At 36.0% G+C, this 16,509-nt stretch overlaps 1 protein-coding gene across 2 annotated transcripts in view; it reads right to left on the reverse strand.

Annotated features, from left to right (window-relative positions):
• Window positions 1–16,509, reverse strand: part of BRIP1 (BRCA1 interacting protein C-terminal helicase 1) — a 187,174-nt gene that overhangs the window by 114,132 nt on the left and 56,533 nt on the right. For both annotated transcript variants that reach the window (XM_011953655.1, XM_011953656.1), the window contains 3 exons: window positions 14,509–14,730; window positions 12,404–12,603; window positions 6,612–6,744 (listed from right to left, as the gene is read on the reverse strand). In XM_011953655.1, the coding sequence (XP_011809045.1) occupies window positions 6,612–6,744; window positions 12,404–12,603; window positions 14,509–14,730 (555 nt within the window). The remainder of the gene's footprint in view (window positions 1–6,611; window positions 6,745–12,403; window positions 12,604–14,508; window positions 14,731–16,509) is intronic.

The following is a 16,509-nucleotide window of genomic DNA, read 5'->3' on the forward strand; positions in this document are numbered from 1 at the left end:
ATATAAAATATATAATATAAAAATAACCCACAGAACTCACTTTTAAAAGGCAAATTTTAAGCATGTGAATTATAGCTCAATGAAGCTGTCAATTAAAAAATTTTTAACCACAGCAAACATCTCAATAAAAGGTGCAATACTAGTAATTGCTCCTTTAAGCAACAAAACCAGGATGTCTTTTTCTTTTTTTTATTCTTCTGTTTTTTTTTTGAGACGGAGCCTCGCTCTGTCGCCCAGGCTAGGGTGCAGTGGCGCGATCTCGGCTCACTACAAGCTCCGCCTCCCAGTTCATGCCATTCTCCTCTCAGGTAGCTGGGACTACAATCTCCCATCACCACGCCCGGCTAATTTTTTGTATGTTTTTTAGTAGAGACGGGGTTTCACCGTCTTAGCCAGGATGGTCTCGATCTCCTGACCCTGTGATCTGCCCGCCTCGGCCTCCCAAAGTGCTGGGATTACAGGCGTGAGCCACCGTGCCCGGCCCAGTATGTCTTTTTCATTGCCTGTGATAAACGACGCACTGGAAGTCTGTGCCAGCATAGTAAGAAACAAAAACATGAAGAAATTAGAAAGAAATGAGAAAGAAGCCAGTCATTATTCAGATAATATGGTTATCTATACGGAAAATTTAAGATAATCTGTGGACAAACTTGTAAAATAATTCAACAAGGTGGTTAATACCACAATTATAAGATAAATAAAAATCAAACACCAGTTTGATATAGCAATAACAATTAAAAACGTAATTTTAAAAATATATCATTTGTAATGGAAACAGAAACTGTAAGCTACCGAAGAATAAATCTAACCAAAAGCATCTAATCTTTTAAAAATAAAATTATAAAATGTTATTGAAAGATAGGAAGAAATAATAATGAAGAACTATATCTTGTCATGAATGGGAGAACTTCATAATGGAAATACATGAATTCTTTCCAAATTAATCTATAAATATAGTGCAATTACAATAAAAGTTCCAACAGAACTTTTCCTAGAGATTATAAGCTAATTCTAAAATTCAAATGGTAGAGTAAAACAAAGGACAGCTGATACAATTCCAAAGGAAAATAATAAAGTGAGGGATGTGCCTTACTATATACAAGCACTTTTCTTATCATTAAGTAACAAACGTGACAAATTAGAGAAAAAGAATGGTGGAACAGAATCAAGTCCAAATATAAATTCACACATATATGAAAATTAGAGGGGCTGGGTGTAGCGGTTCACTCTTATAATCCCAGTGCTTCAGGAGGCCGAAGTGGAAGGATGGCCTGAGGCCAGGGGTTCAAGACCAGCCTAGGCAACATAGTGACACGCTGTCTTTACAAAACATAAAAAAATTAGGCCAGGCATGGGTGGCTCACCCTTGTAATCCTAGCACTTTGAAAGACCGAGGCAGGTGGATCACTTGAGCTCAGGAGCTGGAGACCAGCCTGGGCAACATGACAAAACCCCATCTCTATAAAAAAAATTTTAAAAAAATACAAAAAATGAGCCAGGCGTGCAAATATACACCACGGAATACTATGCAACCATAAAAAAAGGATGAGTTCATGTCTTTTGTAGGGACATGGATGAAGCTAGAAACCATCATTCTCAGCAAACTATCACAAGGACAGAAAACCAAACGCTGCATGTTCTCACTCAGGGGTGGGAATTGAACAATGAGAACACTTGGACACAGGAAGGGGAACATCACACACGGGCCTGTCGTGGGGTGGGGGGAACGGGGAGGGATAGCATTAGGAGATACAACTAATGTAAATGACGAGTTAATGGGTGTACCACACCAATATGGCAGCCGTATACATATGTAACAAACCTGCACATTGTGCACATGTACCCTAGAACTTAAAGTATAATAATAATGAAAAAAAAGAATTACCATTTGACCCCACAATCCTCTTACTTGGTATATACCCAAAAGAAAATAAATTGCTCTACCAAAAAAAAAAGAGAAGAGCCAGGCATGGTGGCACGCTTGTGGTCCCAGGTACTTGGGGGTGCTGAGGCACAAGAATTGCCTGAACCTGGAAGGCGGAGATTGCAGTGAGCTGAGATCACACCACTGCACTCCAGCCTGGGTAACAGAGTGAGATTCTGTCTCAAAATGAATAAATAAATAAATAATTATGCAGGTGTGGTGATGCATGCCTGTAGTCCCAGCTACTGAGGAGTCTGTGGCAGGAGGATCCCTTAAGACCAGAAATCCAAGGTTACAGTGGGCTATGAATGCACCATTGCACTTCATTCTGGGCAACACAGCAAGACCCTGTCTCTTAAAAACAAAAAAAAAGTTAAAAAATAATTTTTTTAATTAAAAAAAGAAAATTAAATAGGTAGCAGAGGTGGCATTACAAATCAGAGGGAAATTAATATGCACTATTTAGGAAACAGTGCTGGGACAATTCTCTATCCATACAGAAAAAAAATTGATTCATAAATTCACAACATAAACAAAATGAATCCAAGGCTTTGTAAAAGTATTTATAAATCTCATCCTTTATAAACAATAAATACCTTAAAACTTTTAGGAGAAATATAACATAGGATAACAAAAGATTGCTTAAAGTAAATTCAAAAACCACAATTCATAAGGGATGTTCATATCAGAACTGTTTATTATACTGGGAAACTGGAAATAACCTATATTTCAACTGACCAGATTAATCAATTTAGAATATGTACACTCATAAAAATGCTACACTGCAGTTAAAAATTATGTGAAGGAATCTTTAAATAGGAAAAGTATACATAATATATTGTTAAATTAAAAGAGGCTACAAGAAATGTGTCATATCAGAAATATATTTATAATAAGCAAATATGGGAATAGAAGGCATAAGTAGACATAAATCACAATGTGCATAACGTTCATCTTTGAGTTTGAGTCATTTTTCTTTGTGCCATTCTGTATTTTCCAGTTTTTTTCTTCGACATACATTTTATTTGTACATTTTATAACTGACATGTAACATATACAGTAGAATGAACTAATCTTACATGTACACCTCACTAAATATACACACCTCCCCATGTAACTAACACCCAACCAGGATACAAAACATTCCTAGAATCCCAGATATTCCTTTGTGCCCCTTCTCAGCCCAAACTGCTCTGAACCCCCACATAGTTGTAACCCGTACTTCAACTTCTGTCACCATAATTAGGTTGGTCTGTTCTTCAATTTCATAAAAATAGATTTATACCCTTTTGAATCTGGTTTCCTTCACCTAACACAATATTTAAGATTCATCTAGGGTCAGACGCGGTGGCTCCTAGCACTTCGGGAAGCCATGGTGGGCGGATCACCTGAGGTTCGGAGTTCGAGGCCATGGTGAGCAGATTACTTGAGGTTGGGAGTTCAAGGCCAGCCTGACCAACATGGAGAAACTCCGTCTCTACTAAAAATACAAAAAATTAGCCAGGTGTGGTGGCGCATGCCTGTAATCCCAGCTACTCGTGAGTCTGAGGCAGGAGAATCACTTGAACCCAGGAGGCAGAGGTTGCAGTGAGCTGAGATCATGCCACTGCACTCCAGCCTGGGCAACAAGAGTGAAACTCCATCTCAAAAAAAAAAAAAAAAACACTATATGGTTGTGTTGGAAGTAGTTCATTTTTTATTGCCATATAGTATTCTACTATGTGAATATGCTACAATTTATCCCTTCTTTTTAAAACAGGCTCTTGCCCTGTGCCCCAGCCTGGAGTGTAGTGGTGCAATCACAGTTCACTGTAGCCTCAACCTCCTGGGTTCAGGTGATCCTCCTGCCTCAGCCTCCCAAGTAGCTGGGACTACAGCACACTGCCACCACACCCGGCTAATTTTTTGTATTTTTTTTGTAGAGACAGGGTCTCACTATATTGCCCAGGCTGGTCTTGAACTCCTGGCCTCAAGCAATCTGCCAGCTGCAGCCTCTCAAAGTGCAGGATTACTGGCATGCACCATTACCCTCAGCCCCATTTTACTGTTATATAAATAGCTTTCAAAATGCAAACAATTTATGCAAAAAAAATTATGAAAGATGTCACAACATAGAAAAATTCTTAGATACCACGCTGCATTTTTAAAATGCAGGGCAAAAATTTATGTATATCCTGATTAAAATATATGTTTTAATAGTCACATGCCCAGAATGTTATTGTGGTCATGTTAGCAATTATTTTCGTCATTTTTTGTTCAAAAACCTCTTTGAGAAATAACATCAGCAAGATGGAAGAATTTGAGTTTTCCAGCAAGGCGTGGTGGCTCACACTTGTAAGCCCAGCACTTTGGGAGGCCAAGGCAGACGAATCACTTGAGGTCAGGAGTCTGACACCAGCCTGGTCAACATGGTGAAATACCGTCTCTGCCAAAAATACAAATATTAGTCGGGCATGGTGGGGCATGCCTGTAGTCCCAGCAACTCGGGAGACTGAGGCATGAGGATCACTTGAACACGGGAGGCAGAGGTTGCAGTGAGCTGAGATCACACCACTGCCCTCCAGCCTGGACAACAGAGTGAGACTTTGTCTCAAAAAAAAAAGAATTTGAGTTTTCCATTGTCATCTCCCAACAATGAACCAATTCTGACAACCACCCACATATGAGAGTACCTTTGTTAAGAGTCTAAGAGTCTAGCAGAGAAGTTCCAGGACCCCATTGGAGCAAAAAATCCAAGAACAGATGCATTGAAGAGGGCAAAAAGTATAGTTTCATATTATCCACATCATCCCTGCCCATGGAAGTACAGCTCAGTGCCAAGAGAGCCTCCATTAGCCCACAATTCTTCCCATGGGGAAAAGTGAGAATATATTGAGTGATTAATGAAATAAAGAAAATGTGGCACATATATATATAATGAAATATTATTCAGTCTTAAAAAACAAGAAAATTTTGCCATTTGCAACAACATGGATGAAACTGGAAGTATTATGTTATCTGAAATAAGCCTGATAGACAAATACTGCATGCTATCACTCATATGTGTAATCTAAAAAAGTTGTACTCATAAAAGCAGAGTCCTCAGCCCCAAAGTTCACTGGCAAAGATATAGAACAACAGGAACTTTTGTTCATTGCTGGTGGGAATGCAAAATGGTACAGCCACTTTTTGTCAAGAGACAAAGTCTTGCTATGTTGCTCAGGCTGGAGAGCAGCTATTCACAAGCACACAATCATAGTGCACTACAGCCTCAAATTCCTGGATTCAAGCAATCTTCCTGCCTCAGCCTCCCAAGTGGCTGAGACTACAGCTGCATGCCACCATACCCAGCAGTTACAGCCACTTTTGAAGACTGTTTAGCAGTTTCTTGCAAAGCTAAACACAGTCTTACCATATAATACAACAACTGTGTTCCTAAGTATTCATACAAATGAATAGAAAGCTTGTCACTAATAGAAATGTTTATAACAGCTTTATTCACAATTGCCAAAAACTGGAAACCATCAATGTGTCTTTCAGTAGGTGAATGGATAAACTGTGGTACATCCAGATAATGAAATATTATTCAGCTATAAGAAGAAGTGAGCTATCAAGGCAAAAAAACGCATGGAGGAATCTTAAATGCATATTGTTAAGTTAAAGAAGCCAGTCTGAAAAGACTACATACTGCACAATTTCAACTATATGGCATTCCAGAAAAGGCAAAACAATGGAGTTACTAAAAAAAATCTGTGGTTGCCAAGGGTTTGGTGGGTATGGGCGTGGTGTGGTGGAGGGATGAAGAAGTATAACACAGAAGAATTTTAGGACAGTGAACATACTCTGTATGACACTGTAGTGGTGGATTCCTAGGCAAAATCTAATTGAACTCTACAACACAAGGGGTAAACCCTAAGGTAAACTATGGACTTAAATGAACAATAATGTATCAATAATGGTTCATCAATTGTAACAAATATACTACACTCTTGTAAGAGATCAATAATGGGGAAACTGTGGAGTTGGTGTGTATTGTGTATGTGTATAGGTGTGTAGCTGGGAGTGGAAGTATATGAGAATTCTGGACCTTGTGCTTAATCTTTCTCTGAACCTAAAACAACCATTCTAAAATACATAATCTAGTAATTTAAATAAGTAAATAGGAACAAAAAAAGAAAATATATTCTTATCTGCAAAAAAACACTAGAAAATATAATGAAATTTATGCAGCCTCTATTTAGAAAAATGTACAAAAGTATATACTCATAAAATTTTGCATATAGCTTCATAAGTTTCATAGTCTTCCAAAGCCTACTCATGATCTCTCCATGAATATCAGGTTTATAATTTCTAAATTAAGATGAACAAAATAGGAATTTCTCCTCTTTTTATTTTCTAAAATTTTTAACTTTTACAATTGACTAAATAAATCTATAACCTAAAAATATTGACTCCTTTTAGCTTTAAACAAAGCAATTAATCCCTTTAAAGACTTATTTCCTTCAAATTAAGTAATGCTATGTTTTCAGCCACAATTTACCCATGCCATCACTTAAAGATTATCAAATTTAGATAATAAAATTTTTAAAAATTTAAATTGCTGTATTTAAAACTTCTGGGTTACTCACTAGATTTAATCTGGATTTAGTCATGACTAAATCACTTCTAATTCACTAAATACATTTCACAGGTAGAAAAAAAATCTTACCTGCAAAATGGGAAAAGTAGCAGTGGTGATGCCCATTTTGTGTAAATTCAAGAGCATTTCATTTCCACTCCATATTTTACAAGCTGATTCATAATCTCTTTCTACAAGATATTCAGAGTTTGCTTCTAACCAACTGAAATAAAATAAAACAATTTTGTCAACCAGTATCATACTTACATGCACTATTTCAACAGAACAAGAGAATCATATTGTCATGCATTGATCTGTATTTCTTGACATTCTTAGGACATGAATGTGGATTAATTAAGAAATCTTTTAAAAAGCATGCATGTTTCATATTGCAAAATAAACTTTATATAACTAAAAAGAAAGCTTTTATTCAGAAGAAACAAACATGCATATGATTTCCCACTTGTTTTATGGATTCACATTGCTTTACTTAGCTAATGTCTCTTCAACTGAGAGCCAGGTGTTACGTACTTATCCCAAATATATATAAAAGGAAATGCAAAACAACCTAATAAAGAAATTAAAGTGTTACATATTAACACAAAAAAGAGAATTACTAGAAAATGTATCAATACATTCATTGATCTATATACACATTCATACATTAAGTGTTTGAATGCCTATTGTATTCCAGACATTGTTCTGGGTAGTGAAAATAACAGCAGTTAAATAAAATAAGCAAGGTCCTTACTCTCATGGAAATTACATTCTACTAAAGGGAGACAGGAATAAACATAAAAACAAATACGTAAATAAGAAAATATCAGGTAGCCATGGGATACTATACAGCCATAAAAAAGAACGAGAACATGTCCTTTATGGGAACATGGATGGAGCTGGAGATCATTATCCTTAACAAACTAACGCAGGAACAGAAAATCAAATACTACATGTTCTCACTTGTGAGAGCTAAATGATGAGAACACATGGGCAAGAGGGGAACAGCACATATTGGATGGTGTAGGGTTGGAGAAGGGAAAACGATCAGGAAAAATAATTAATGAGTATAAGGCTTAATACCTGCGTGATGAAATAATATGTACAAGAAACCCCCATAACATGTTTACCTATATAACAAACCTGCACATGTACCCCTGAACTTAAAAGTTAAAAGAAGTTCTAATAAAATGAAAAAAAAAAATCAGGTAATGATATACAAATAAATTATGAAAATAAATTAGTTTAATATAACCTAGTTGCTACTTTAATTTCAGTGTCAAGAATGCTCTCCCTGAGGTGACATTTATTCTAACAACTGAATGCAAAAAGTATCCAGTCATGGGAGAATCAGAAAGAAAGAAATATCCAAGCAGAAGGAATAGCTAGGACAAAGGTCCTAAGGTGGTTAGAAAATTTTGCTTGTTTGAGGACCTGAAAGAAAGCCAATGTGATTTGCAGCACAATGGGTAAAAATGAATAATGGTATGAACAATGTCACAGTGATAAGCAGAAATCAGGTCATCCTGAGTCACGATAAGAAATCTGAATTTATTCAAAGTGCAATGGGATGGTTTTTTTTTTATTTTTAATTTTTGTGGGTATATAGTAGGTGTATATATTTATGGGGTACATGTTTTGATACAGGCATGCAACACATAAGAATCACATCATGGAAGATGGGATATCCATCCTCTCAAACATTAATCCTTTGTGTTACAAGTAATCCAGTTATATTATTTTAGTCATTTTTAAATGTACAGTTAAATCATTATTGACTACAGTCACACTGTTGTGCTGTCAAATACTAGGACTTATTCATTCATTCTATTTTTCTTTTCTTTGTACTCATTAACCAACCCCACCTCTCCTGTGATCCCCACCTACCACCCTTCCCAGCCTCTGGTAAACCATCCTTCTACTCTCTATCTCAATGGATTAAATTGTTTTCATTTTTAGATCCAACAAATAAGTGAGAATATGTGCTTTTTGTCTTTCTGTGCCTGGCTTATTTCACTTAACACAGTGACCTCCAATTTTATCCATGTTGTTGGAAATAACAAGATCTCCTTCTGTGTTATAGTTGAGTGGTACTCCATTATGTATATGTACCACATTTTCTTTATCCGTTCATCTGTTGATGGACATTTAGGTTGCTTTCAAATCTTGACTACTGTGAATATTGCTGCAGCAAACATGGGAGTACAGATACACTTTTGATATACTGATTTCCTTTATTTGGGGTATGTATCTAGCAGTGGGATTGCTGGATCGTTTGGTAGCTCTAGTTTTAGTTTTCTGAGGAACTTCCAAATTGTTCTCCATAGTGGTTGTCCTAATTTACATTCCCACCAACAGTGTACAAGGATTGTCTTTTCTCCACATCCTCGCCAGCATTTGTTGTTGCCTGTCTTGCATAAAAGTCATTTTAACTGGGGTAAGGTGATATCTCATTGTAGTTTTGATCAGCAGAGAAATGCTGATCAATGATGTTGAGCGCCTTTTCATATGTCTGAATACCATTTGTATGTCTTCTTTAGAGAAATGTCTATTCAAATCTTTTGTCGATTTTTAATTAAATTATTAGTTTTTTTGTACAGAGTTGTTTGAGCTCCTTATATATTCTGGCTATTAATCCCTTGTCAGATGCGTAGTTTGCAAATATTTCCTCCCATTCTGTGGGTTGCCTCGTCACTTTGTTGATTGTTTCCCTTGCTCTGTAGCAGCTTTTTAACTTGATGTGATCCCATCTGTCCATTTTTGCTTCGGTTACCTGTGCTTGTGAGGTATTGCTCAAGAAGTTTTTCCCCAGACCGATGTCCTGGAGAGTTTTTCCAGTGTTTTCTGGCAGTAGTTTCATAGTTTGAGGTTGTAGATTTGTCTTTAATCTATTTTGATTTGATTTTTGTTAATGGTGAAAGATGGGGTCTCGTTTTATTCTCCTGCATATGGATATCCAGTTTTCCCAGCACCATTTATTGAAGAGACTGTCTTTCCCTCAGTGTATGTTCGTGGCACCTATGTCAAAAATGAGTTCACTGTAGGTGTGTGGATTTGTTTCTGAGTTTTCTGTTCTGTTCCATTGATCTGTGTGTCTGTTTTTATGCCAGTACCATCGTGTTTTGGTGGACAGGTTTTAAATACAGAGTTTTAAATAAAAGAGAGACTATCTATTTTACATATTTAAAAAATGATTCTAGCTACCAAGCTAGAATTGATTACTGGAGAAAGATGAGTGAAAGTAGAGACCTGTTAGGAGGTTGTTATAATATTCTTGTTAAGAGAAGATTGTAGGATAGATATGCACAGTCAATGAAATTTAGGAATTGGGGATACACTGTGCAGGTGGCATCTATAAGACTTACTCATTAATTGGATGAGGTGAGGCAGTAAGGATATTATCAAGGATAATATTTAACTTTTTTATTTGAGGAACTGGTATATACTGTTTGCTTAGATGAGGAAGACTGGGGAGAAAACAGAACACAGGGGAAGGGAAGGAATTTTGTTTTAGATGTAAAGTTGAAATGTCTATTTGATATCCAAAAAGAGCTATAAAGTAGAAACTTGGATATGAGAATGGCATTCTAGGGAGAGACTGAAGCTAGAGACAGAGGTTCTGGCCTCAGCAGTACTGCAGATTATATTCTAAGCTATAATACTATAAGCTATTTAGGGAAAATAGAGCTACAAAAGAAACTAGGTCCCAGTACCAAGTAAGTCCTGAGGCACTCCAACATTTAGATATCAAAAAGAATAAGAATTATCAAAAGAAATGATAAAAGAATGGACTGTGAGAAGGAGGAAAACCAGAGATGTCACAGAAGCTAAGACAAAAATGCTTTTCAAAGAGGTAGTCATCAACTACCCAACACCACTGACTGGCTGAGATAAAAGAAACAATAATCTCTGTATTCAGCAACATAGAGATCACTGGTGATCTTGATAAGAACAGCTTGCATAGAATTGTCCAGAGAGCAACACTGCTAGGATCTATGAGGGAAGAATGTCAAGTGAGAAAACAGAATTAGCAACTATAGACAACTCTTTCAACAAACTATGTTGTAAAATAAAAACCACAAAAATCTGCATACCACCACCAGAAAAGACACAAGCAAATGGCAAAATGGGGTGGAAAGTATTTACAACTCTTATTGCAGGCAAAGATTTTAATTCCCTAATATATGAATGGGGTTTTATAAATCATTAAGAAAAAGAACCACAATAAGAACAAAAAAAGAACAGAGATGTCAACAGGCAGCTGACACAAAAGGAAATATAAATGGCCTTTAAAGATGCTTAATTTCATGCATATTAAGGAAAATGAATATTAAAACTACATTGGGATACACTTTTCACCTAGCAGGCTAGAAAAAAACAATTTTCATACTCTTATACATTGCTGGTAGAAGCATACATTAGCCCCCCTGTCATCCACCTATTGTGTAAATGTTAGCAATATCTATTGAAATTACAAATATGTCTATGCTTTCACCCAACAATTCCACTTCTAAAAACTTTCCTATAGATATATTTGCATACAAATGAAATTATGTATGTTCAAAGTTATTCATTACAGCAGTATAAGAGCAAAAGACTAGAAACAACCTCCTCTGTTAATCAGAGGCTGGTTAAATAAACTATTGCATATCTATCTAATGGAATTCTAGTTATCTATTTTTTTTAAACTGAGAAAGCTTTCTAGGTCTTAACATGGAAAGGTCTCCAAAATACACTGTGAACTGAAAAAAGCAAGTTGCAGAAAAATGCATGTATAGTATGCCATCATTTGGACGAAAATGAGGGACAACAAAATGTATCTAATATTGGTTTCATAAATGAGTAATATGCATTGAATTATAAACTCGTTTAGGAGAACACAGACATTAAACAGATCAGGGATGAAACTGGAAGGAGGTTTTTACTATACAAATTTGTATATATTTTATCTTCAAACCATGTGACTGTATAACATTCATTTTTTTTTTTTTTTTTTTTTTTTTTGAGACAGAGTCTCGCTCTGTGGCCCGGGCTGGAGTGCAGTGGCCGGTTCTCAGCTCACTGCAAGCTCCGCCTCCCGGGTTTATGCCATTCTCCTGCCTCAGCCTCCGAGCAGCTGGGACTACAGGCGCCCGCTACCTCGCCCGGCTAGTTTTTTGTATTTTTTAGTAGAGACGGGGTTTCACCGTGTTAGCCAGGATGGTCTCGATCTCCTGACCTGGTGATCCGCCCGTCTCGGCCTCCCAAAGTGCTGGGATTACAGGCTTGAGCCACCGCGCCCGGCCAACATTCAAATTTTTTAAAAGTATAATGTGAAGGAAACAGAAAAATGCTACAATAAATGAAATGGGATTCAGAGTTAGGAATTTTTTTTTCTATGGTAACAAGATTCTAGATCAACAACTTAATGTCTAATAAAAAAAATTAGTGTAAATTTTCATAAAGCTAGTACTAAATATATTATTTTAGAGTACTGAAATCTTGATTAATTAAAACCCATGAAACTAGAATCCTATTTAAATTGGAGAATAAAGCAATACATTAAAGCCATGATCCAGAATTTTAAAATATATTAATTAAAAGCATGTTTTATTTATAGGTTCAATATCCTATACACATCCTTTGGGGCTATTACATTATCCTGCCAAATTAGGAATAAGATTCACAATTATTCATTTTTTTAAATCACTTATGTTCATTATATTCTTGTGAACAAGACAAAAGGTTGGACTAGCCTTGTTTTTAAAGCTTAATTGGCAAGGAACAATACATTTCCCAAGAAGCCTAGTTAACCAAAGTATACTGACTTTAAAATACTCTGGCATAATCAAACATATTTTTCATATAAAGGCAGCACAAATACACTACTAGACAAATATTCTTACTTAATGAGGCTATAGCACACAGCTCGTAGGGGTTCATGATCTTTCCTCCTTATATTATTGTTGACCATACTATCTAGTTCATCCCGAGCAAACCGAAGCTGAACTTCTGTTACACTGTAACTTGCTGATTCCCGAGCACAGTCCTCGATGTTATGAGCTTCATCTAAAATGACAACCTGTTCTTTGAGATTTAAATCCATCTATAAGATAAAAGAATTTTCTTGTAAAACATTTGGCAAAATAGATTTAACAATAGCAGGCAAGGTATTTCATTTAAAAATTCACACTATAGGCCAATGTTGCAAATGCAATTACATAACCAACTGATTCTAGGTCTTAAATAAAACTTCTGAAGCACTATGGCCAACCAAATGTCAGCTATACATGATCGATTTTGCCATTTTTCACTCTTAAAATACTTTGCAAACCTATCGACAACACCAAAAATATGTAAGTGAGTCTGAATCAAGGTACCACTGGCTACACAGAAGGGTACAAAATCCCACTATGAAAATGTTTCCAACATAATTTTACAAACTAAGTATAAGACCTTTAAAAGTAAAATAACAATACAAGATTAAAAGCATAAAACCTTTAAAAGTAAAATAACAATACAAGATTAAAATGACTCTTAAAATACTAACATAATACAACATATACGTTTTGTTTTAATCTGTCCTGCAGTCCTTCTCCAACATGGGAGTTGGAGAATTGTTCTTCTCCAACTCTCATGTGATGCTGGCAGGACTATTAACCTGTGAATCAAAGGACATCCCCACTTTCACAATGGGGGTAAGGCCCAGGATTGTCAGTTAAATAGAGTATTCCATCCTTCTGTGGTCACAGTGACTGGTTCAGGTTCAGGAATAGACATGAGATCCATGTTTGGCCAGAGTAATCTGGAGGGACTATCATGTGGTCATGCTCTTTTCTCCAGGTGAGTTAGCTGCTTATGGTTATCTTTGTTCCTTAAGCAAGAGAGAGAACTTGCCTGAGAATAAAGCCATCACAATAAAGAGAATCAAGTATTTTTTCTTAAGCTTTTTTTAGGGTGGATTTGTGTCACGTTCTATAGAAAGAGTACTGACTAATACAAGGAACTGTCACAAAGCAATTGTCAATGAGTTATTTTGAGGAAGTAAGAATACAAAGAAGGCTGAAAAGTTATGAAAAAACCATGGAAGAGTAGGAAATATATTGGGGTTTAAAAGATAAGTACGATTTGAATTTGGACAAAGAGTGGGCAGGGCATTCCCAAGAGGTGTCATCAAAAGCAAAGATAGAGTAAAGAACAAGGTATCCTCAAGGGATTATGAGGTAATTTTTGAAGGATTCAAATGGGGCAGATTCAGGTCAGACTATTGAGTATCTTGAGTATAAGCTTAAGAAATATGAACTTTATCTCATGAGCAAAGGAAGCAATAGATTTTGAAGCAGATAAAAGGATGTAATAAAAGCAACATTTGGAAAACTGACCTGGCATTGATATGCACAGTGTCTCAGAAGGAAGAGAACTAGTTAAGAGATAACCAAATAAAAGGTAGGATAGAAGGGGTAGTAAACATAATGCCTATTAATTTGGATCTTAAAGAAATAGAAAGCTGAGATGAATTGTGCAGTCAGACTTGAAGACAGGAATAACAAGTGACTACGCCAAGTTATTTACTTTTTGTCTTATGCTGTTAACAATTTCATGTCTCTAAAAAGAACCAGGCAAATAAACACAAATGCCATTATCTGAAGTTCACTTTTCAAAAGCTCACAAGGCATAATTTTATTCTCCCAACATAAGTTCTTCAAAACATAGTTTTTTCAGAGAAATGTTTTTAAATAATTCTTTTTGAATATTCATAAATGCAAAGAGAAATCCTGCTGTAATCCCACTTTAGTCACTATGTTCCTTAAAACTGCTTGTTATTTTGGAAATTAAAATGAGTGGGTCGATTTTAACACACGTTAGGATATGTTTTCAGTACTCTGTTTACACAAATTTATTTACATAAATTAAAGCAAAAAAACACATTAAAACATCTAAAAGCTTTTAAATTCAACATTTATATCCCCATAAGTAGGAAAAAAGTTCTAATTTTTACACATATACTCACACTTTCCCTTATTTGTGCATCTAGAAGATAGTTGTAGGGACAAAATATGATGTCAGCATCTTGTATTAGTTCTCGGGCTGTGTAATATGGACAGGCCTTTAGTTTCTTCCCCAGGCTGACAAGTTCTTCTATATCCCAGGCTTTGCACATCCCTTGGAAAGTCTGTAATGTGTGCTGATCACTAATTTTATGAACTCCATGATAAAAATAGCAGGATTTTCCCTAGAAACAAATATGCATAACTGAAATGTGAACCAATATTGGAATAGAAGGAATAAAATAAGCTTATCTCAGAATTTGAGGAACATCATTAAAGCCACAAGGCTAAGATTTTACTTGTTATGCCACCACACCCGGCTAATTTTTTGTCTTTTTTGAGACAATACCATAGCTACAATCACAACAAAGTTTGGTTGACTCAGACTTAGATAGAACTCCAAATCAGAAGAGCTCCAAATACCCTAAATTAACTTGAAAAAAAAAATTTTTTTAATATGTTTGTTATGGCTTTTTTTTCTGATTAAACTGATGTTAGGCATGAAATATTTCTGAAAGGATTCACAAAACAATGGTATCACTGGTTGCTTCCAAGGATGAGAATTAAGTGACTGGGCACAGGAGTGAGAGATTTTTCTCTGTAGACCCTTTTGTACCTTTTCAACTTTAAGCCATGTGACAGTATTTCTTATTCAAATATAAACAAGAAGGAAGGAAGGTAAGTAGGTAGGCTGGAATGTCCTGAGGGAAACAAAGAAAGTAAGAGTATTCATTACAAAAAATTCAGAAGTACCAAAAAAAGCCTAAACTATCCATAATTCTATTACACAAAGAATGCACTAGGAACATTTTGGTGTATTTCGTTTCATATTTCTTCTATACATGTGTATATAAGGATATCTCTACAATGTTAAAATAACAAGAACAAGCTAGGCACGATTACAGGTGTGAGCACTTTGGAAGGCTGTGGCAAAAGGACTGTTTTGGGTGAGGAGTTTGATACCAGCCTGGGCAATGTAGCAAGACCCTGTCTCCACAAAAAAATAAAAAATTTGCCAGGATTGGTGGTGTACATCAGTGGTCCTAGCTACTCAGGAGGCCGAGGCAGGAGGATCACTTCAACCCAGGAGTTTGAGGATGCAAGTGAGCTATGATCACGCCACTGCACTCCGGCCTGGGTGACAAAACAAAGCCCAGTCTCCAAATAGTAATAAAAACAAGAACAAAGCAAATGTTCCCCAGGCATTGAGGATTACTAACAATCCAGCCACAGTAAATAAAAATGTTTATAAAACTGTATTCCCTTTATTTTTTTCTGGTTAGTGTATTAAAAATCATACCAGGAAAATCTTCTGACATCACTAAGCAACTTTTCATTGCTGCTCATATATGTACATTGAATTAATGTGCCACAGCTGATGAACCAGTTTTCTTATTACTGGACTTATACACTGTTACCAATTTCCACTTTAGATATAAGGCTGCAGTGAGCATTCTTATGCTGGTTTCCAAATATTTTCTTAGTCTATATTTTTAGAAATAGCATTATGGGATAAGACGCTATGAAGTATTTTTAAGTTTCTTGAAAACATATAGTGAAATTATCCTCTAGAAAGTATATACTGTTTTGCATTACCCTTTTCCCACATCCTTGTCAACACTGACGTTATCTTTTCTTATCTCTATTTTAAAAGTAAAAAACAGAATCTTGTTTTGATTTGTATTTTTTACAGTTTCTAGCAAAGTTTAACATAGTGTTGTATGAATAGTCTAACAAGGTTCAACAGTAATTTGTGTTTCTTCTTTTGTTATCTACTAATGCCCTTTGCCACACTATCACCTTTTTTTTTTTCAGAGATGGGAGTCTCACTCTGTCACCCAGGCTGGAGTGCAATGGTGCGATCCAATCTTGGTTCACTACAACCTCCACCTCCCAGGTTCAAGCGATTCTTGTGCCTCAGTCACCAAGTAGCTGGAACCACAAGTGCATCACCACATATGGCT

This window comes from Colobus angolensis, unplaced genomic scaffold (assembly GCF_000951035.1).
Source record: "Colobus angolensis palliatus isolate OR3802 unplaced genomic scaffold, Cang.pa_1.0 Scaffold37, whole genome shotgun sequence".
NCBI classification, from domain to species: domain Eukaryota; kingdom Metazoa; phylum Chordata; class Mammalia; order Primates; family Cercopithecidae; genus Colobus; species Colobus angolensis.